The sequence below is a fragment of the Brienomyrus brachyistius genome, chromosome 22 (assembly GCF_023856365.1).
Source record: "Brienomyrus brachyistius isolate T26 chromosome 22, BBRACH_0.4, whole genome shotgun sequence".
NCBI lineage: Eukaryota > Metazoa > Chordata > Actinopteri > Osteoglossiformes > Mormyridae > Brienomyrus > Brienomyrus brachyistius.
In genome coordinates, this window is record NC_064554.1 from 2932212 (window position 1) to 2954959 (window position 22748).

The 22748-nt window shown below is 43.7% G+C and overlaps 3 protein-coding genes across 6 annotated transcripts; 2 read left to right on the forward strand and 1 right to left on the reverse strand.

The window, feature by feature from the left end:
• Window positions 1–1129: 1129 nt before the first annotated feature.
• On the forward strand, window positions 1130–12861 carry LOC125718281 (ankyrin repeat and fibronectin type-III domain-containing protein 1-like). Of its 4 annotated transcripts, none has more exons than XM_048992006.1 (19): window positions 1130–1248; window positions 1589–1761; window positions 3454–3722; window positions 4083–4335; window positions 4889–5083; window positions 5805–5918; window positions 6359–6456; window positions 6548–6638; window positions 6742–6849; window positions 7247–7346; window positions 7541–7670; window positions 7838–7957; window positions 8042–8257; window positions 8576–8742; window positions 9483–9660; window positions 10030–10192; window positions 10463–10629; window positions 11026–11212; window positions 11555–12861. In XM_048992006.1, exons 3-19 carry the CDS (start codon window positions 3573–3575, stop codon window positions 12205–12207), a joined length of 3090 nt encoding a protein of 1029 aa, XP_048847963.1. In that variant the 5' UTR covers window positions 1130–1248; window positions 1589–1761; window positions 3454–3572; the 3' UTR covers window positions 12208–12861. The 4 variants fall into 4 exon arrangements, with proteins under 4 accessions (XP_048847963.1, XP_048847964.1, XP_048847962.1 ...); XM_048992007.1 differs by having other exon boundaries at window positions 1138–1248; window positions 1622–1761; XM_048992005.1 differs by lacking the exon at window positions 1130–1248 and having other exon boundaries at window positions 1532–1761.
• Window positions 12862–13033: 172 nt separating this feature from the next.
• On the forward strand, window positions 13034–14920 carry LOC125718305 (GTPase IMAP family member 7-like). The gene is made up of 2 exons (XM_048992067.1): window positions 13034–13503; window positions 13675–14920. Exons 1-2 carry the CDS (start codon window positions 13470–13472, stop codon window positions 14649–14651), a joined length of 1011 nt encoding a protein of 336 aa, XP_048848024.1. The 5' UTR covers window positions 13034–13469; the 3' UTR covers window positions 14652–14920.
• Window positions 14921–15880: 960 nt separating this feature from the next.
• Window positions 15881–20465, reverse strand: LOC125718310 (ER lumen protein-retaining receptor 3-like). The gene is made up of 5 exons (XM_048992078.1): window positions 19754–20465; window positions 19053–19153; window positions 17096–17254; window positions 16690–16942; window positions 15881–16567 (listed from the first exon to the last, which is right to left on the reverse strand). Exons 1-5 carry the CDS (start codon window positions 19842–19844, stop codon window positions 16524–16526), a joined length of 648 nt encoding a protein of 215 aa, XP_048848035.1. The 5' UTR covers window positions 19845–20465; the 3' UTR covers window positions 15881–16523.
• Window positions 20466–22748: the final 2283 nt, after the last annotated feature.

The following is a 22748-nucleotide window of genomic DNA, read 5'->3' on the forward strand; positions in this document are numbered from 1 at the left end:
TGGTCAAACCAATTAAGTTTGTCAAGGCGATGTTTTCTGGATGCATGCTACGTGAACCAATGAGCGTAGCAGCCAGTCCTGAGCCCGCCTAGAGCTGCCTGAAGTGCTGACAGCGCACCCTCAGAACCTGTTTGTATCCATGGCGACGACAGTTTTGTACAACTGTTGCGTATCTCTGAAATGAGAGGGAGGAGGGGGCGGATTTTTGCCGCAAGCAGACCATTTACGTGCAGGCTTCACAGTAACGAACACGACTGTGCACAAGCAGACAGTTTGCCCTCATTTTCTGGTGGGCTTGTCGATGGTGTTATTTGTACTGTATGTCATCATCTCACAAACACCTACTACATGGAAATGCTGGAATCATCTAAAAGGCTTTAAAGCAGTATTTTAAAATAAAAGTGCACACAACGAAGATCATACTGAAATTGCATGAGATATGCTCTGTCACATAACAATACATGTACTTCCAATCTTCCATTGTATTGATTCTGTTTAATAATACAATTAAGCCACATCCGGTTTCATGTTCAATCGTTTATGTCAGCCGTCTGACATTTGCATGTGCGGTTCTATATTTAATTCTTTTGTGGGGTTTTCCATAACATTGCTGTCATTTCACATGAAACTGAGAGCTAGACTGCAGGATGGTATTTCCAGATTTGATGATGTCTACTGTTGTGTTAATCAGTCCTATCGTGATAATTAAAAAATGTACATTCACTAGTTCTCATATGAAAAATGCCCCTGTTATGGTAAATAATCATAAATAAGGATAAGGGTCAAACTACATACTGGGCAATCACGAACACAGAGAAAACACTAATTTCACTAAGGGCAATTCAGGGTGGTTTGTGAGGCTCCCAGTACCGATAATAACAATTATATTCTAATAAACATCGTTAGAAAGGCCATGTCAACTATTTTTTTAGCCAAAATCTGGGGAAAGGATGTTGGGATGTTTCTTTGACTGCTTGCCAAGGGTAGCACTGGGTTTTAATCTAAAGTAGGATGCACTAGCCACATAACATCAAAAGCTGACACGGTTCACTCAAGATATAGTGTCAAGTCAAATGGTTTCAAAATTGTTAACCAAGGAGTGAGTCATTTTCACAACTGAGCTATTGGTAGGAAGTAACGATGTTTGGGGCACATTAAACACGACACGGCTGTGCTGCACTACATAACCAGCTCCCTCCGATCAGGGGATAATTTTTCTTTCTTTTTCATGTGAGAAGCCAGATAAAGGTATGCGCAGTTCAACCCAATATTTCATGTGTTTGCTTGAAATATTAAATTTCTCTTTGACAGCAATTCGGACAGCTACTGCTAACAGGACTTCCTCACTGCACAACCTCTGTCATCTTGACTTCTAAAACTAGTGGTCAGGTTTATTTTTTTTGTTTTTTAAAAAATATATAGTGGACAGAAGAAAGCAAGGGATTGCATTTGTTTGTGGAAGAGAGGTCTTTTGTAAGTGCAGGTGGGGGGTCGGGTGGGAGGGAGACATAGAAAATGTGATGTGAAGATGTGACGTGCTGCCAAAGCAGCAGAGAACCTGACAGCTGTCCCCATTTGGTGCTGATAGCCACTCATAACACTCAGAATGTGAAACACACAGCAAGACTCAAGCTACGGGACCATCCTGCTGTGGCAAGAATCCATTGTGCTGATGGAGCATGTAATCAAGTTGGGTACCATTCCCGATGAAGAGACACAAGATGACTGGTAAAGCCAGAGCTGAAATTAATCTCCTCTAAGGTTTGTCTGTTTTTTTTTGTCTTTTTAAATATTTATACAGAAACTAAGCTGGCATGTCTTTGACTGTAGTTTTAATAGCTAATGATTGGTATTATTCTGTGGATTTTGTGGTTTTCTTGAGGGTGTCAGTGCATATTTAAGAAAGGGGAACACTTTCTGAGCAAATGTTTGGCTGTGGGTTTTGTCCTTATGTACATGTTATTATTTGGACACTGAAGAACAATGATATTGAGAGCTTATATGCTCTTTGACATTTTACTTCTCTGCAAGTCACCCTTGTTGTTGAAAGGAATGCCTATATCTTGAGAAAAGTCAATGTAAAAAAAAAAAAAAACTGGTGAAAAGTTTATCCATGAGAATAGATCCATGATCCTCATCTATGAAAGGGTTCATAATAGAACAGGAAAGATTTGTGCTCGTCCTCTGCTCCTGGCAGTAAAGCGAATGCTTTAGAATAGGATAATTTGGTGTGTGGTATCCATTTAGATTGGTACATTGCCTTCCACTTTACGGGGGAACCATAGAAGCAGTTCACAGGAAGGTCCATAATCAGTCTAATCAAATTGTGTGGGACATACAGCAAAAACATGTAGACGACACGCAGACGGGGGACACGTCTTGCTTTTCGACTCTGAAGAACAACATCATGTTTATTTTTGTTCCGGGAAACACAGCATTTTTAATGAAGAAATGCAGGACAAATGTAATTCTCTGAACTCTTCGTAATGGACGGCATTCAGTGTGTATTTTGACACGTTCACATTTAAAGAAAAAAACAACAGAGGAAGAAGACAGAGAAAAAAGACAGGTGGGAGACAGAGGCTTTGGGGGGGGGGGTACAGGAAATGAAAATGAGATCAGTTATATACAGAACAAAGAAATACTCAAAGCACATAAATAATGTATAAAATATTTTCAGAGGGTGTTTTGACATTAGCTGAAATAATGCATAATTCATCCATGGAATAATAGAGTGTTCGCTGTTCTTTGGTATGGAGCGACTAAGCCAAACAATATATTTGAGAAGACCAGCAAATTAACAACAGAGGTAGAGGGATAGCCAGCAAACATTTTCCATACACCTCCATTCATTGATTTATTTTCGGATTTGACGAGGACCCATGACGAATAGGAATGTTCTCTCTCACACTACTTACAGTCACTAAATTCTAATACCTAATCTGTAGATACACACCACCAGTCAAAAGGTTTTTCACACCACAGGTTTTTGCCACATTTCCATTTATTTTATAAACTGCAGGTTTTTTATTCTTGTTAAACATTGGTACGCTGAGTGAACAACTACAAATGAAAATATACATCAAATAAAATGTTTCCTATATAACATGGAAAGAGTATGTGACTGACATCCCATTGATTAGTTGTGTGGTGATGGCAGAGTCAAATTCTCGGCTGTCCTTTAACTTTAAATGCACCAGTTAACTGTTTCATCCCACGAATCAGAGCAGTATTTAATGTCCCTTGTAGAAAGAATATTCAATTGGAATTTCAAAGTTACACCCTACAGGCATGCAACTTGCTGTCTATTTGCAGCAAAAAAACATACCTGAAATAATTCCAAAGTGCTGTAATAAATGCTTTTGTCTAATCTGTACCCTCTTCATTTGTTCTCCTGTCGTCTTCAGCCAGCTCACTCCATTTCTCACGTCTTTCCCTTTCATTCGTCTGTAGGGTGACACGGATCACAGGTGTGGGGATTCACCTTCTGAGGCCTCGATATCCCACAATCCCCTGCTCCCCGACAACCGCATTCCCCGTAGCGTAGCCATACCTCCCGCTCCCCTTGTCCAATGTCAGTGAGAAAGCCGCCGCTGAGGAGGCGTTCCTTGGGGTCCGTCTCCCCCAAGCGTCTGTACAGGAACCTGTCAGTCAGACTGCGCGGCAGCGAGACCCCCGCTGAGCGTCAGCACTCCAAACACCACCACAAGCCCCTGCCATCTGTAAGAGCCCACTGGCCTCTCTGACCTTCGACATAGGGGACTATATGTTGTCATTAGGTTTCGTGAAAGTGAATTATCATCTGTGAATATTCTCTGCACCTGCTTTTAAATGGTCAAATTATTACTCTGGTCCTCACTTTCAGTTAGAATATGTTTTCAAATCCCCTCACTGGAACTTTTTTTTATTTCTGTGTTTGCTGTACACATTCTACACCTCTGCCAATACAAAAATGAACATAATAATGAATGTAATAATTGAATGGTGGTAGGCGCTTTCTTTGCAGGCATTCCAGCTGTAGTCATATTGTTAACATGCATTTCCTTAATGCTCTCTTACAAAAATGTACTTCTCTTTTTCAGTACAAGAGTCTATGGGAGGCAGTGGAAAATGAGGACACCTCAGCTGTGAAGAGCATGTTATCCAAGGTCAAAGTGGAGGGCAGAGACAGGAAAAAGGAGGGAAAGGGACAGAAGAGGGAGGGCAAGTTGGAAGAGTGGGGGGTGAACGATGTAAACGAAGAGGGGCTGGTCCCCCTCGATGTGGCCATACTCACCCAGAATTCCCTGTTGCTGCACATGCTCATCAAGGCTGGCGCCAGACACAACCCCCACTGTGAGTCTGGTCCACAGTTTCACTCCGATATACTGCAGACTTGGCTGGGACTTAATTATGATGTCACTTCAGCTCCTGATGATGTAACGCTGTGAATCTGATGATGTAATGTTGTGAACTTAAAGGTATTGTAACATAGCAGAGGGGTTAGGAAGGACAGAGTGCTGAATGACACAATATGAATTCAAGCTCCAGTAAAAGCTCATGTGAGGTTACTCTGAGAAAAAGAGGCTATACTTCTGAATAAAAGCTCTCATCCAAGTAGGATGTTTCCAGAGGCACATTACTACGGTCAGAGGCCCCTGGGCTATTGGAGTTGTTAGAGACCCCTCAACTATTTTATGTAATAGTGTAGTTGCTGGCAATGGTAAAAGTTTAAAAGGGATTTTAAATTTAATTAAATAAGGTTAGCTGAGGCCCCTTTTAGCAGAGGCCTGGATAAGCCCATGCATTAAAGTGCCCCAGGTGCTTTCTAAAATAAGATCCCCTGACAATATCATGGCTTGTTAAATAGATTGTGGTGTGATTCATATTTAAATGCTGTCTTTCACAGCGTATTCCCCCCCGGAGTGGGCAGCCAAGCTGAACACCCTGGTGGAGCTGGCGGGAACCAAGCTGGGGGAATGGAAGGGGCTGATGCTGGAGAGACCTGACGTGCAAGAGCAGACCAGCGCTCAGCAGCAGCTGCGGATCTGGACGCTCCGCCGGCAGCTCTACCTCAGGATGCGGGACAGCTTCCACCGCACGGGTACGGCCTGCTACTACGGTCGGGTCTGGTACCGGCACTGGCGTGCCGAGTCGCTTCCTTTTCCGGCTGCGGCTGTGTTGACATGCTCCTTGAGGAGGCCATCAGGAACAAACATCTGTACCTCTGTGGTGTCTGCATTTTCGTCTTTATATTTATTACGGCCCATTTAATCGTTCTGCTGAGTAATAATTAGTTTTTATTTCAGGCATTTGGCAGTGCATCTGTCCGATTTATTGATCGCAGAGAGCTGTAGGGGGAAAGTGTGTCCTCTTCAGTATTCATAGATGAGTTAGGACTCACTGCCCATGAACAGCTGGGCTTCGGTTCAAATTCCAAGCAAAACAGTTCACCTCCAGCTCCAAGGGGGCTGCATGCCGGCTGACCCTGTGCTGTGGCCCCCAAGCTTGCTGTCACTTGTAAATGTATCTTAAGGGAGCTAGATGGGATAGGTAAAATGACAGTATCCCAATGGGGGTCAATAAGATAATTCTATTCTGTTCTATTCTATTTCATGTGGGGTGCAGGGCTAAAGTAGCAATGCCACCTCCACCAATACTGACATAAAAGTTTGGTGGCTTGGATTGAACAGTAATCAGTTTTATTGAAAGTAGCAATCTGAGCTGGATTCTCAGCTTACGTTCCATGAAAAGCACACAAGCAAGGAATCTCTGTGACCCTTTTTTACGGTCTGTGTGTGTGTGTGTGTGTGTCCTGCTCCCAGTTCTCCCAGGCCCGCCCAGCTCGGTCTCACTGCAGGTGACTGGAGCTGGTTCATTGGCCGTGTCCTTCAAGGAGGCAGTCGGGAATGCTACGGGATTGGTCTCTTGCTTTAAAGGTGGGTGGGGCAATAGGAGGAGCTCCGTGTCTTAAAGTGACACTGACCATAGCCTGTTCAAAGCAGAGTTCCAGTTATAGCTAAACCTGTAATCAAGTGTTTGTGGAAGCAAACAGTGTAAGGGTCGACCATGCTTAAATGCTGTGCGATTGTGCAGGCTACCTAACGTGCATTAATTCCGTAAAATGCTGAGCTTCAGAAAAGTATGATAATTTGGAGGAAGCTTCGGTGACAAGCTATAGAAAGTAAACCAAGATATTAGAGCTGCTCAGTCAGCTTCTGCTGATCTAATCTGTGCCCAATGGGGTATTTGCAAGGTCAATAGATTGAATTAAAAGATTGACATCAAATTTTGGCAAGTGCATGTGAACAGAAGTCTAGTCAGCAACCATGGAAGTATAACAGTGAGGGATGAGAAACCAATGTCGTCCCTGCAACAGTGGAGTGGAGTACCTCTGCCACTTTCCAGTCCATCTGCGGATCCGACCTGGTCATGGCCACCAGCAGCCTGGCTTACACCATCACCGGACTGGAGCCTGTAAGACACCTCAAGAGTCATGATCACACACCCACCACACGTGTACATGCACCAGTGCTAAGAGTCCTGCGTCGCGTGCATTTCTCCGCAGGGAATGCGCTACTTCGTGAGAGTAAGTGCCTGCAACATAAAGGGATGGGGCTCAGCCCAGGGCTCCAAGCCGGCCAGCGCCGCCCCCTCCAGTGAGTGCGTGTGACTGCGGCTCATCTCCGCAGCCTTTTATCCTCTGAACGCTTCAATGGATTCTGCAAAGTCTCTTTTCTTGAGCCACGTCTCCCCCTGCAGGCTGGCGGGAGTGCAGTGGTGTCAAGCAGCGGGTCAGGAGTCAGGCTGACGAGGTGAAGAGGCTATTAGAGCAGATCAGAGATCCGGAGTATGGAGGGTACTGCACAGGTATACACAGAGAGCACAGTGTGGAGAATGGGGCACATTCATATAGTATAAGGACAGTGTAGTATAGCATAGCATAACACAGCACAACATAGTATAGTATAGTAAAGTATAGTGTAGTATAGCAAAGCTTAGCATAGAATACCATAGTATGGTATAGTGAATGACAGCATTGTATAAAATATAGTATAGTAGGTTCCAGGAACTGTCCATTTTGTATGCACTTCTTGATATAATGCTTTAGAATAAGATATACCAATATTTAAGGAAAAAGCTTCCAGACCCTATTTAAATCTGATTGTCTACTTTTGGTTCCCACTAGTTCCTTCGTCCATCTTCACTGCTCGCCCAGCCATCTTCCCCTTGCCTGTTTTGCTCACCTTCGCCCTGTTCTCCACAGAAGCCTCCAGGCGGCCGGGGACCAGTATGCGTCAGTCCCTTTCCCGTGGCCTCAAGCAGCTCTTCCACTCTGCCACGAAGTTCGTCAGCCTCCTGCAGAGGTACGAGCCTTGGCCCTCTTTCTTTACTGTTCCAGCACCAGAGATTAAGGTTGTGTTTTTGCAGAAACAGGGGAATTGTCAATACCAACAGCCTGGCAGGTCAGACTTACACTTGTAACTACAACATTGAGTAGAATCAGGCTCATTATTGCTTATTTCTTTCGATTTTTCATTTCACCTTTTCTCCTCCCTAGGGGTGTGTATCTGGCCGCTGTCTTCTACCACAAGGAGAAGATCCTGCTGACCTCAAACAACCAGCTCCCATTGTTGGAGATCCAAAGCTGCCCCACCTCTGTAACTCAGGACTTCCTGTGGTTTGCCAAGGTGCTCATTCTCTCAACATACATGATCGTTTTATGCTCAACGTGCAGCTTCATGGTGACATGCAATTCTCCACCTGTAATGTGACTTTCAAACACTGACTGAACTGCCTTAATTGCTACAGGAGCTCTATTTACTCTACTTAATTTAATTCTCTCCCTCTGCCTCAGCTTTCTTGTGCTTGGCAGCAGGTTCCTTGCCTGCAACAAGCCCTCTCTTCATCATTGTCTTCCTCCTCATCCCTCCTTCAGAGCAGGCGCAACATCCTACAAGCTGTCGCACAGCTGCAGGTAAAAAAAAACAAAAGATAGGACAAAGGGCAGGTCCCTCTGCCCATCCACCCCTGTCCCTGATCCCTCTCTCCCTCTTCTTAGTCCTCCCTCGGCACCGAGGATTTGGGTCAGGTATACTACGAGCCTCTGAAGGATAACCATGGCAACGTCTTGCTGGTGACCTTCAAGGAATGCTTTCCGGAGGCCCAATGTCCTGAGCACCTGCTCCACTGGGCCTCCCTCTCCTGCCTGGACAGGAGCAGGCCCATGCTGACGCCCACCCCCACCGCCATGGACGCGCTGACCGAGCGCCTGAAGGTGATCACATGACCCCACAGACGGCGTTATCGCGGCGTGTTGGATGCCATTATTTTTAGCTGCAAGCAACTGAATAGCTTTTACCGACCACTATAGCACTCAAACCTACTGGTTCAAGAGTCCAACAACAGCTCCTGGCTGTTGGTTTGAAACAGTAACCTCCCAGCACCTTATCCTCGGTGTTGCCTTCTCCTTCTGATGTGAGTTTTAGCTCCAAACAGGTCTCTCGTATTTTCTTGCCTCAGTGTGCCGGTACTTCCTCTGAGGTCCGAGATACCTTTCTGACACCCCCACCCCATCTTTACCCCCCTGCCCCAGGAGAAACTTGTCTACCACAGGCAGAGCTTTCAGAGGGCCAGCCCAGGCCTCTACGTGGGCGTGCTCAAGCTGCGCAGCCTAGTGGAGCAGATCCGAGTCCTGGTTCCTCAGAAGCTGCCCAACCTCCTGTGCCACGCCAGGGTCCGGCACAACGCCCACGTCTCACGGTATCGCAGCGACATGGACTTAAATCCCACATCCCTAGAGAGGCGCCTTTTGTTGGACTGTCTCATGCTGTTATGTGTGATACTGTAATGAAATACTATCAGCGTGGCTCAGTGGGAGCCACAGTCGTCAGGCTTGTGGGTTCAACTCCTGCCTCGCCAGTACATGGTGGTACCTTCTCATTGCCCACAGTGTGTCATTGTGGGTGTGTGACTGTGTGCCCTCTGATGGGCTGGCACCCCACTGGGGGGGGGGGGGGGCTCACGTTGCGCTATACGCAGCTTTTGGAAAGGCTCCACATCCCCCTGAAGCTCTGTACATGAGCAGCTGGTAGAAGGATGGATGGATGGTTGGATATTATTATGGGCTATGCAGTGGCTCAGAGCATTGTGATCTATGAGCATATTCTGTCTTGCATCCTAACCCCCCCCCTCCGCTTTTTTCAGCTGGAGGGTTTCAGGCTGAATAGCTCGTCCTCGTCACAGCCCACAGTCTTAGAATAGCATCACGCGCCTGTCAGGCACACATTGCCCAAATGGGTTTCCTCTAATAACATATCAGGCTTGGAGGGGCTACTGCTGCGGGGGTGGGGGGGGGGGTGTTTTAACACAGTTGATGGAGTGTGAACTGATTTGTGCTGTGTGGGATTCATCGCCACAGCGGGATAATGCTACCCTTATTTTAACTGATTTGTCTGTAATAATAATAATAATAATAAGTTTCTGGTTTTGTACTTGGAAAGGGAAGAGTGGGCGTGGCTGCAGAGCCTGCCGGTGATTGGTGATGACGGAAGAGGTCAGTCCATCTCAGCGAATCAGGAGCTGGACAGACTCGAGAGCACTGTGCCCAGGGACTTTGCGAAATCGCTGAGGGCCGCCGTCACCCAACTGCTAAACAAGCTGTGCGTCCCGCTCCACAGGGTACGATCGCTGGCCTGGCCTGCAGGGGGCGTCACTGGCAAGCTGTAAAATGGTGCACTATTACAGATTTCAGCCACAGTACTGTGTAAAAGTCTTAGGCAGTCAAAGAAAGTGTTTAAGTTTATTCATCTATGTAATAAGTGTATATTTGCTCTGAAAAAAGGAAATAAAACATTACAACATACACATTAATAGTAACACAATAAAAAATGAACATGAATTTGACTGCCTAAGACTTTTGCACAGTATTGTACATCTACCAATAACAGAAAAGTGTAGGGATGTGGGCATCTCCGCGACGTCCATCTGGGCCCACCCTGACCCCTCCTCTCACCTTCCTGTCCTCTCCCTCCCCTCCGTGCTCCACAGGCACGCGAGTACCGCATATACACTCAGGAGCTGCTGCAATTTGGGGAGGGTATTTCCATGCTGCTACTGCTACCACCCAGTGAGGAGTTCAGCGCCACCCCCAGGCTGCCAGAGGACTCGCAGAAACCGGGCCTCACTTTGCCCCTGCAGATCTTTGAGCTGGGTAAAAACTGTGCCGGCTAGTAACAAAAACATCAGCTGAGTATTAATTTGAGTAATGTTATAGTAATAGTGTAGTACCAGTGCTCTAATAGCTGGGTTATTTATCTTATTTATGGCCATTACTATGCAGGGTTGTATTTTACAAGCACTAGTGTTCTGAATAAGCCTCTATTTATTTGTATTATAAAGGCAGCAAAAATATTAATGTCTACCTATTTCTCCCTCTCTCTCTCTCTTTCACACCCCCCACACACACTCGCTTTCCTTTCAGTGCATTTCTGGACTTATGAAAAGGAATTCTTGTCTGAGTACTGCCAGGCTTGGGTGAGACTGGAACTGGACGCCCATCTTTCCCAGCAGGCCTTGCGAGAGGCGTTGGACAGCAAGGAGATACAGGAGGCTAAGGATCGCCTCAGCCACATCACTCGCCTCTCACAGGTGAGACACTGCTGCCCACGAACAATCTATGATGCATTCCCCCATTGAGGTTATATATGTATGCAGATGTGTAGTTCGGGGCAAGAGAGGAAAAGTCCAGTCCATGATTTTGTTTCAACCAACCAGCTGAGTACTGTGTGATTATGACTCTTTATACTCGGCTGGATGGTTGGAACAAAATCTTGGTCTGGACTTAAACTCTCAGGGCCTGAACTACCCACCGCTGTATGTGTGTGAGTCAGAGTCGGCTGGCATATCTGTGCGACCGCATGAACATACAGAGAAAGATACATCTCTGCCAGGATCACAGAACACAGGAATATGCCACTAGCCAGGGCCATGACGCACATGACCGGATCACCCTGCTAAATCTCCTACCTCCCACTTCTTCTTCAGAGCCTGGACATGGCGTGGCGTGAGATGCGCTGGATCACAGACGCCTTGCAGTGCGTCCGCTCTAAGCATAGCCTGGGCATGGTGCCCCTGGCCTCGGTCATGGGGGGCAAGCTGCACGTCCAGCCAGCCGTTCAGCGCGAGGCCCATAATAAGGAGGGCACATGCCACCCAAGGCTAGCAACACCAGGTTGGCACTGAGACTGAGCAAAGCATTAATCATTCTGCTACCTCACTGCTTCTCTTTGCTGGTATTTATATCTTCATACATGGTTTCCTAATCGGCATGGATCCTCACTTTGGGGGGAAAAAAGCATTTGCTAAATAGATGTAAATGTGAATGTAAATTAAAATCTCTGAACTCTGAAGCGCCTCCCTCCACATTTCTCTCTATTCAGTTCCTTTTTCGCTGTTCAGAGGACCCAATATCTGCATGGCAGATCAGGCCTCTCAAACACACATTCTGCCCCTTCTATGCGCTTGTGTGTATTAGTGACCATCGATTGATCCTTTTCCACTATCGACCCTTCAGAATCGAAGAGGGAACGTCAAGGATCTGGACCTGTGCCAGTAGAGGGCGCTGAAGCAGTACAGGACGCCGCCTCCAGAGAGGATGGCATTACGGAGAAGCCTGAAGAGGTGTACTTGGCAGACGGAGGTCGACAACCTTATCGTGCGCTCCAAGCTCAGGGCAGGACTCAGTCAGCAGTCCACAATGGTGGATGTCAACGCCATCTTTCCACTGACGGTTGCAGTAGCCCGTTCGCAGCACAGTCTGATGCCGCCTTGCAGCTAGAGGCAAATAAAAACTGCGGGATGACCGACACTTACGATGGACTCGGTCTGGATAATAACATGGGTGACGTCTCATACCGTCTTGGAGAATCTGGACTTCAGGAACACAGTTGTCAGCCAAAATCAGGACATAATAAAGATCCGTGCAGGTACATTGGTTATCACCATCAGCCCGTGAACAAAATGTCTGAGCACCAGGCTCTGGGTGATGAGCCGAACCCTAGAGAGATTCCGGAGTTCGGTGAGGATGGTGGGATGTGGGATTGCTTCGGTGACCTGGCCTCAAGCAGCATTCCTGGGGATTTTCTGTTGGACGAAGTGGCCCCGAGGAAGAAGCCCCCGGCACGGAGTCTGGTAGAGTGGGTCAGCACTAGCACACCGCAATCCTGACGGCAAGTTTCTGACAGAGGAGCGCGCCAACATGAATGCAAATGCATTACAACGGTCCCTTATTCTGTCAGTCCGTGTCTCCCTGTTACAAGAGGAACTTCATACAATGTGAAGAGATGCACATTCTAAGCACAGCTATTCAAGTCTAATTTTAACGACATATCTTTATCATTTAATGACATATCTTAATCATATAGCATGCTTGGAAAACAAGTTATTTCCTGCTGTACATTTTTTTTCTGAATTCACAGAAATGCTGGATGCCTTGTAAAAATGTTAGTGTATATAAATCTAATCCATTTAGTTTATTAAAATAAACAGAAATTCTAAGTTTGATAGTTTAACCACTATAAGGCATCTCGTGACTGGGTGATAAGGATATGAAAACAGAATCTGTGTATTGTATTCTCCTTTTCTCGGTTTAACAATATAAAATGTTATATCGCAGGTTAGGTAACATCCAAGTATTCCATAATAAATACATTTTGTATTATTCATATTAAATTTCCATGACTGGATGGTAAATATTCCACTGTTTGACAAGAATCACACGCGTGGCAAAAATATTCCATTCACAAAGACCGAAATAAGAAAATATTCCAAATAATAAAAGTGCTATTAATGCATTTCCAGACAAATCTGTCGGACAATTTCCCTCAGCTTCCTTGCTTTGTTTCTTAAAATTTATTTTAAGCAACCTTTTGGGAATAAAAATTATTGATTGGCAGAGTTTACCACAACTTCTAATTTAAGTCTGCTGTCCTCAAGAAAATTATATATAAAGAGACAGGCTATGCCAAAAAGCTCCAAAAAGCTCTTTGGTAATAATATTTCTATAATGCATTATAGATGAGAGCTTCTTAGAGCATTCATAATGCATAATAAGCATGGCTATAATATGTTATGCTTTTTGTAAAAAGTCATAGCCGTGTTTATAATACTTTATGAATGCATTATGAAGGTATCTATAATGTAGTATGATGAATTCTTTAAATCAATCATCTTCTTTTGACTGACTTGCGGCACTTGAGTATACGGAATGTGCTGGAAACAAGGTCCGGCAGAGCAGCTACAGCGCAGTGGCGCAGTCGGTCCGCAGTGGGCATGCTCAGTCCGAGCCCCATGCGGGCTGCGGATCGCCTTCGGTTTCACGGCGACCACTGAAATGAGATATTTGGGAGACCGAAGCTACTGTAAATACACAGCGGTTTAAATGAACGACATCGACACAAAGCTGCAGTCGTGCGGCTGAAAAGAAATTTATGGCGTCATCTGGAGGCGCGGCAACGGGTCCGGGTGAGCGATTTGACTCTTAAATGCGATATTTATCATCGTTTTCAGCTCTAAGATTCTCGGGAGATAAGAACGTTTACATAATTAACAATGCTCAAAATAGTATTGCTGTTTATGTGTGCATGTGTTCGGTGATAATTAACAGTAATAACGAACCGGACTCTCCTTTCACAGAATCTGATGCGCAAGCAGCACCAAGCGACCCGGAGCTCAGGATGGTGCTGCTGGGAAAAACCGGCGCTGGGAAAAGTTCTTCTGGAAATTCCATCCTGGGAAGTGAATTGTTCAAGGCTGAGGTGTCTCCCAGGTCCGTAACAAGCCAATGCGAACGGAGGAGCAGCTGTGTGTCCGGGAGGTGCGTCACGGTCATTGACACGCCGGGCTTTTTTGACACCCGGCGATCCAATCAGCAGGTGGCAGGGGAGATGGCCCGATGCATCCTCCTGTCTTTGCCAGGCCCCCATGCCTTTCTGGTAGTGCTCCAGGTGGGGAGGCTCACTCAGGAGGAGAAAGATGCCCTGCAGTGGATTGAGGTGACCTACGGGGAGAGGGCTTTGGAATTCACCATGGTCCTCTTCACCTGGGGGGACCAGCTGAGGGACAAGCCCATTGAGAAGTACATGGCGGAGAGCGAGGAGCTTCAGGAGTTCGTCCAGCGTTGCCGGGGAGGGTGTCATGTCTTCAACAACACTGCACCAGGAAACCGGGACCAAGTCTCCACGCTGCTGGAGAAGATAGAAAAGATGGTGGAAGCAAATGGGGGCAGCTTTTACACCAACGAGATATTTCAGGAGGCAGAGAGGGCAATAAGGGAGGTGCAGGAGCAATTAATGGTGGATAGAAGGTCAGAGGTGGATGGGGAAGGACCAGAGAGTAAGGGGGAGCTGGACGAGAGGATGGAGGAGAAAGCCAGGAAGCAAGCGGAGAGGCTCTTCTGGTGCGAAATGATCACTGCCGTTGGCAAGGGGGCGGCTGAGGGGGTGGGAATCCTCAGCAAAGGGGAGAGTCCAAAGAGAGGGAAGGTGGCGAAAAAGGCGGTGCAACTGGCCTCCAGCCCACTGTCCCTGACATCAGCAGCCAAGGCACTAGGGGGCGCCGTGAGGGAAGGCAGCAAGGTGCTGTACAAGCACCGCAAGACTTTCTTGCACTGATTAACCGGGACGCTCACGTCGGTAGTGGGGTCCATGTGGTCTGCATTTTGCTAATTGAGTGATACTATGGGTAAGAGGTGGTGGGAATCCTCAGCAAAGGGGAGAGGGTAAGAGGTGATGGTTTTTGGCCGATAGAAATATGCAGGATTATAAGGTTTGAGGAGGTAGAAAGACTGAAATTTTCACACACCATTGCTGGGCTTCTGTACAGGAAGACATGGTCAAAAGAATATTCCCTATGTTTCATAATAAAAGTCCTACCAAAATCACTGCATTAGTGATATTTCATTTTTAAACGTAGGAAAAGATTGCAACCAAAACAGTGTCTCACAAGCCAGTTGAAAACCTACTGAACACATTTCATCCTAATGGGGACCTACCGAAACATGATCCGTCTTGCTGATACCACAGGTCTTTGGTCATACTATTCTCCCATTGGGGCATCAAAATTAAAACATGCGGTAACACAAAGAATTATAATGTGTAATGACTTTAAAATTAATGCTAATGCGTTAACTTTGACAGTCCAACGTGCAAATGTTTTTACTAACGGGTAGAAAAAGAACATAAAAATATGTTGTTTCGGGATTAATTTTTTTTCTAAAATCAAAAGGCTACATTTAGACAAGTGTTTCTTTGTGTTTAGTATGTAGGCTGAACATGTACACGTAATGTTAGTGCATGAAATCATACTTCAATTTTGAAAGACAGTGGCCACAGCTTCCCCCCACCCCAAACAAAAAAGTCAGTACCCCCCGATAAGATGGCACTCTAGGCTGCCTCATATTTCCCACAATGGGCTGACTGGTACTGCTTTGTACATCTACTGTAAACGACATATTCGGTATGATGGCTTTGAATGACTACGCATCTGATATCAACTTCAGCGTCACCAAACAAAAATGTGCAAATTCCACGTCAACATGAAGATGCTGATCTAACATGCCAGAACTATTTCCAGCACAAGAAACAAAAATTGAGATCAGTTGATGTTGGCAACACACAGAAAGTGCGCAAGTCATTCGTGTTTGATGAGCCAAACATTGCGTGAAATGTTTATGTGGGTATTGGGGTGGAACGTGAACATTTTTGCTAGCGGCGGTTTCTGTAATAAAACGTACTAGCCCAAATAAATTTTCACTAGCTCACAATGGACTAAGTAATTTACAAGTATAACAAGCTACCAAAAACCATCACATCTTACAGTAAGAATTTACCATATAAAACAGTTATTTTCAGTCTGTAATTTATTAATTTGCATAAACAACTTGCTCATTCAGAGTGCTACATAGTAACATGGTTGATACACAATCAATCCCTACCAGTCAGCCATATATCCAAAATTATCAAAGCTTAGTGTCTTGGAAAAGACCCTAAATGTTCCCAAAATGTTAGTTATAATACAACAAATGCTCAGATAAAAAAAGATCAGAATACAGTTTTATATGCTAAAATATTCTGATACTTATGTTTATACATATTGTACACAGAATTACACCAGTATAAAAACACACATGCATACACAACAGATGTATGAACACCCAAATATATAAACTCTTCTCCAGTGGATCAAACCATTTCAACAATAATAAAGGAGATTATATCAGTTTAAATTATTTTACTGTTATCTGTGTAAAATTTTTAAAGCAGTGGTTAAAGCAACTGAATATTTAACTCAACTGTGCCGAAATGTATATGCGGGATACGGAAACCTTTTTTATTCAGTATATATTTAAACAGAATTCTTGTTTACAAACGAACACAAACAAATGAAAGAGTGGATGAGCTGCGATTTGAATCCATGTAGAGAGTCAGGAGTATGGGAAGGATCTGAATAGGAGAGTCCTGTTTAAAGGAGGACGTAGTGGTTGCTCATACATGTATCGGCAAGGCCATCTTTCCACTGCCCATCAGTACTGTAGCAAGACAGAGATGAACAAATCCATTAGATACATATGCTCACATGCATTCCATTAGCATTTTAGGGACATTCAGCTAATTGATATTTCACAGAATAGACACTAATGCTGCAACTAACCTCTAGTGACGTAAAGGTAGAAGAAGTCACAGTAGAATATGGTCTGCACCACACCGGAGACGACGGAGATCTGGTCGAAGAACTCCTCCGTTTGGTAACGCCACACCCAGTTGGCCAGGTAGAGGGCTCGATAAAGGCCCAGGAAGAACAGATAGTGTGTGGTGATGGACTCCGCCTCACCTGTCTTGATAATCATGAAGAGCTGCGGCAAAATAGCCACAGACTCCAGGTAGATGGAGAATGCCCAGAGAACCTGACCAAGAAACATGTAAATGGGTATAGAAGACCAGAGGAAGCCAAGCACGACATTCACACAGATACACCCAACCATCCGTATTCTGAACATGGTGTCGGAACAGAAGCCACACTGTTGTAGCCCAGATCCGAACTCAAGCGGGTCACTCACCTCCAGCGGGGTGAAGTCATAGTTCTCGATGAAGGCTAACCCAGCGACGGGAACAAGGACAAACTCCACCCGGAAGGTGTCGCTCTCAGAGCTGTAAGTGTTTCGAAAGCGATGGTAGATCAGCTCGACTGTGGCATAGGCCAGAACCAGGAACACAACCTGAATTAGTGGAAGGGAGACATACGATTTACATAGTGCAACAATATGCTACATGAGGCTCAGAGTCGTAGTGACAGGGCAGACGGGGCAAGCAATGCCTGGGGGTCCTGAGCTGGTAGGGGGCTCCCGAAGGCGGTCGATTGCACGGCACATTGCAACGACAAATTTGCTTTATTTGTGTTTTATGTTTTTCACAAAACTGCAGAGGTGGGTAGTTCTGGTCCAGAAAGTTAAAATACAGATTTTGTTTTAACCAACCAGCTGAGAACTCTGTGACTCTTTATACTCAACTGGGTGGCTGAAACAAAATATTAGTCTGGATTTTTACTTTCTGGACTGTGAAAATGACGGACTTGTGTTTATTAAATTGTATTTGTTGATTTTATTAATTTAGATGTCATGTTAAAATAATGGTAATACATGCTGGGGGAGCCCAAAAGGTGTTTTCTTGTCTAGGGCCCCCAGAGTTGCTAGAATTACCTCTGATGACGTGTAATGATCATTGAAAAAGTCACAACAGCAACAAGATTGCCATTTTGACTATCAGCAAGGACCCTGCTTTAGTTTCTTGAACTTAATCTGAATTACTATAGTAAATATTGAGCTGTATAAATTTATACTAAGGAATGTAGCCTGAAATAAATGTGTCTGCTAAGCAAAAACTGGTTTGGCTGTGTGAACAAACTCAGGCTTCCTTATAAAGAGCTATGTCAATATGACAAACCAAAAATAAACAGGATTCTCAAACAATTCCCTGGCTTTTTAAAAATTAGTTCAACGTCCATAAGGCCACTTAAAAAAAAATTGGTTCTCGTCCTTTTTTTTTGGAGGGGGTGGGTAGGGGGGGAGGGTTTTTTTAATTTTTTTTTTTTTTTTTTTTTACAAATTTTGATTGACTGTTTGGACTTTCAAATATGTAAGAAAATACATATTTGAAAATACCTACCGAAGAGAGCAGACCTACTTAGTACGCCTCCTCAGTTCTTCCAGTTTGTTGCGTTTCAAATATATTAAATGTAAGAAAATACAAGAATGTAAATTCCTTGATCCATGTGTATCTCATAAATGCCTTCCCAACTATGGATTTGGATACTTTATGCTGATGTTTCATTCGTGAATATAAAAATGATACTATTTGAAACCAATATTCTGTTTGTCATTCCCATTCTAAATGAACAACCAAGATTTTAAAATATATATCTAGAAAGAAAGTGTATTAAAACATGTTAAAACACGAGGAATTTACAAAATACAGGAACCTGAATGGTTGAACAAGGAAATGCAACTCTACAAACAAGTACATGTACCACATCACTTCCCCAGATTTAAATCTTTGCACCAGCCCATCTCAGGTAGAGACAAATTTAGGTTCATGAAACCATTCCAAGACTAGGATTACACAATTTTGAGAAAACTAGATTGAAGCTAGTATTTTCAAGACTATAGGAATTTAACTGCACTGGCCCAAATCACATCACGAAACCCTGTTCTATTCAAACACACTGTCCATAAACTATTCCTTCAAAAGTCTTTGAGAAAGTCTGAACATATACACACTACAACGATTCACGTCTGATTCAAGCCCTTTGACCCACGTATTGGAATGGGAAATCAAATTTCGTCATTCTTGGGCGTTTTCCATGCGATTTTTACGAAATTAAAAAAAAAAAAAAATCGGGTCGGAGGCATTTCGGCGGGTCGGGAGGGGACGAGAACCAATTTTTTTTTTTAAGTGGCCTAACAAACGAAACAGGAGGAGATTTCAAAGAGCAGACTCCAAAACTTTGAAAGAAAGCACCTTCATGACAGTGTTGTAGATTGAGATAAAAGAAGTGAACAGGTCCAGGTATCTGGTGGTGAAAACTAGGGCAAACAGGACTTGGCTCTTCCCAGAGATACCTGTCGAGAGAAGATTGTTATTCGTTTTTTATTAATGTGCATGTATTAATTGCAAATCTGCGGTTCCTTAAAACAGTGTTGAAGTTATTCCGCTTCCGGTCAAAAGAGAAACACCAGACTGATTTCTTTTTTAATTTAAACAGTAGGGACCGGCAAACTCGTTATGAAAAACAACCTCAAAAGTACAATAACATACAGGCAGCGACAAGAAAGACAAGGATGTTAAGCGCATGGAGTAACGGGCGGTTCAGCCACGCTGCAGCTGCCACGTCACACCTCGGTTCCCAGGAGACGGAGAGAAAGCTTATTTTATTATTATGTAATACCACTATGTTACATTACCTACATTCACAAATTGAATTCTACTATTTGATTCCTGTACAGACCCAATCACCCAAAGAAATATACAGGCCAACTGAAATGCATTTATTTTATACTAGGCAAAATCACAATAATTAATAGGATTTTTAATTCATTTCAAAACTCCTTATCAAATGGCAATGCTCACCGGATATTATTTATGAATGTCATTTGTTATGTTTTACTTCTAAACAGACTTTTATCTTATTAGAATGCAACTATAAGCACTATTGTACATACCAGCGCAGGATTTTGACCTCCAGATCTTGACAAACAAAATTACCATGGCCACAAGATGTGACACATCACCCAAAATGCGAAAAATGTTCATTTCGACTATCTCTGTTCAACAAAATGAGAGCGAAAAACACGTAATCGTATTGTTTTCGGCAGCAAAAAACAAACCGCAGGCTGACACACGGATTTCTAAACTGCTATGAAGTTTAAATAACTGAAATAATAATTTGCATTGTCCGTAAGTTCTGTACCGAATCAAAAGGCCTGCTTCGCAAAACTGAACTAACTCCACCTTCTGATTCTGTGAGCACAATGGTTGCCTTCAAATTCAGGAGTCCTTTTTAAAGGCAGTTGTTATTTCTTGCTATGAGATGTTGATCTCGCGTCTACGAGTTCTTTAGATGCCCAGCTCCACAAGGATACCTTACAGCTACAGCGAGCTCTGCATTTTGTCTTCTTCTACGGATTGACTAGTAACTTTCGTGAGGCGAAAAGGTGCACAGCGCCACCTATTGTGCTGCGAGGGCAGTAATAAGAAAATAAGAAATTCACGAACGACAGGAGGCCATTCGGCCCATCACGCTCATTTGGGGAGAACTTAACTAATAGCTCAGAGTTGTTAAAATCTTATCTAGCTCTGATTAAAAGGAACCCAGGGGGGGGGTTTAGTTTGCACTACTTGAACAGGAAGACTATTCCATACTCTAACTACATGCTGTGTAAAAAAGTATTTTCTCAAATTCAGTTTAAAATGTTCTCCGGCTAATTTCCACCTTTGGTCACGAATTCTAGTATTTAAACTAATACTAAAGTAGCCATTTGGCTGAACAGCATCCAGACCTGTTAGAATCTTATATACCTGGATCATGTCCCCCCTTAGTCTCTTTTGCTCAAGGCTGAACAGATTCAGCTCAGCTAACCTCTCCTCATAAGACATTCCTCTAAGACCAGGAATCATTCTTGTAGCCCTACGCTGCACCTTTTCCAAGGCGGCAATGTCCTTTTCAAGGAATGGTGACCAAACATGCACACAATATTCTAGGTGGGGTCTTACCAAGGAATTATATAATCATAGCATGACCTCCCTTGACTTAATCTCCACACACCTACAGATATAACCCAACATCCTAATGGCCTTTTTTATTGCTTCCTCAAACTGGCCAGAGTGGGACATGGAAGCATCTTTCTTGTAAACAGCTACCTTTATTTCAGCGGACCCCATAAAATATCTGTACTTTATATTTCTGTTCCCTTCATGGATGACCTTACATTTATCTATGTTAAATTTCGTCTGCCAGGTATCGCTAATTAAATCCAAATCCCATTGTAGCTTCTGTGCTGCTAATTTAGTATCTGCTACACCACCCACCTTGGTGCCATCTGCAAATTTAACTGTTTAAATTTTTTATTTAGTTTACTGTATATCCATCCATTTTCCAAACCGCTTATCCTATTGGGTCACGGGGGATTACTGTATATTTAATGTAAATTAGGAACAGCACTGGTCCTAAAATTGCACCCTGCGGTACCCCACTATGAACGCAGGCCCACTGTGACATTGTGCCTCTAATTGCTTCCTGTCTGTTAACCAGTTTTCGGTCTAAGCTGCTACAGTTCCTAATACCCCTGCAGCTTTGAGCCATTTGTGGGGGACAACATAACTAAGTAGATCACATCGTAGGCCTTTTTGTGATCAATTTCTCTTGTAGCTTCCTCAAAGAACTCAAGTAGATTAATTAGTTAAACAGGACCTACCTCTCCTAAATCCACGTTGGCTTTCCCTCAGAATGTTATTTGAATTCAGGTAATCTACCATTTTCACTTGGATTATAGCTTCCATGACTTTTCCAGTTATGCAATTTAAACTGATTGGCCTATAGTTTGCGGAATTACTTTGATCCCCTTTTTTGAATATGGGTGTTATATTAGCACGCTTCCAATCAGAAGGTACCACACCAGCAGATAACGATTTCTGAAATAGTAAAGTTAAAGGTTGGCTAATAATATCCCTCATCTCTTTTAAAGTTATAGGTAAGATGTCATCAGGGCCCTGCGATTTATTTATTTTAAACTTTGAACCACATCAGCCTCAGTTATACATATACTGCTCATAGACGGCACTGTATTTACACTAAATGGTGGTGTTACTTGTGTTCTCTACTGTGAACACCCGTGTAAAATAATCATTAAACTCATTTACTATATCAATTTCATTTGGGCCTATTCATGAGGCCTATTTTTGTTTTGTGAAAGCATTTCAGATATTATTATTTTGGGTAAATCTTTGGGTACATTTTTTAAAATAATTATTTTGAATTGTGGATTGTTCAACTTTCAAGCAAAATGCCAAACTGAGTATTCTACTGTCCAAGTCATTCATTTTAATACTATATCTTCCATGTTATATTTAAGATTCAAAACTACTATTGAACAAGTTGAACTAATAATGAATCCGACTATATAATGAGTAACGAGCGTGACTTTCCAATGACGAGGCAAATATGAACATTCAAGCGCGAACTGCATGAGCACAATAAGTAGTATGAAAATATCCAAAACTATATATTAACCTTTCAGTAATGCTTCAATAATTCAAAGTGACTCTTTTAAACTGTATTTTGAAATATTTTTCAATAGGCCTACGTTTCCCGTTCAACATAGCAAAGCCGTATCCATCACGGAACAACGCCATTATATACCACATACACAAAATCTGTCCCTCCTTTTCTTAGCTACTATTTTGATCTCTCTAATATTATACCCTTTCCTCTCAACTGTGACTTTCCTGTAATCCTATTAAATGCCTGACACACCGCCCAAATTAATTATCCCCTCCCCTGCTTCCAAACTCCCATTTCTTTGGCGGCATAATCCTTAGCCTCTGTCTATGTGCCGTAAATCACTGTCCTCGCTCCTTTTAGCGAACTGAAGTCCTGCAGCCTCAGCGTTAAATCCTGGCTCAGTTACAGAGTCGAAAATGAATCTGGGCGCCAGAACA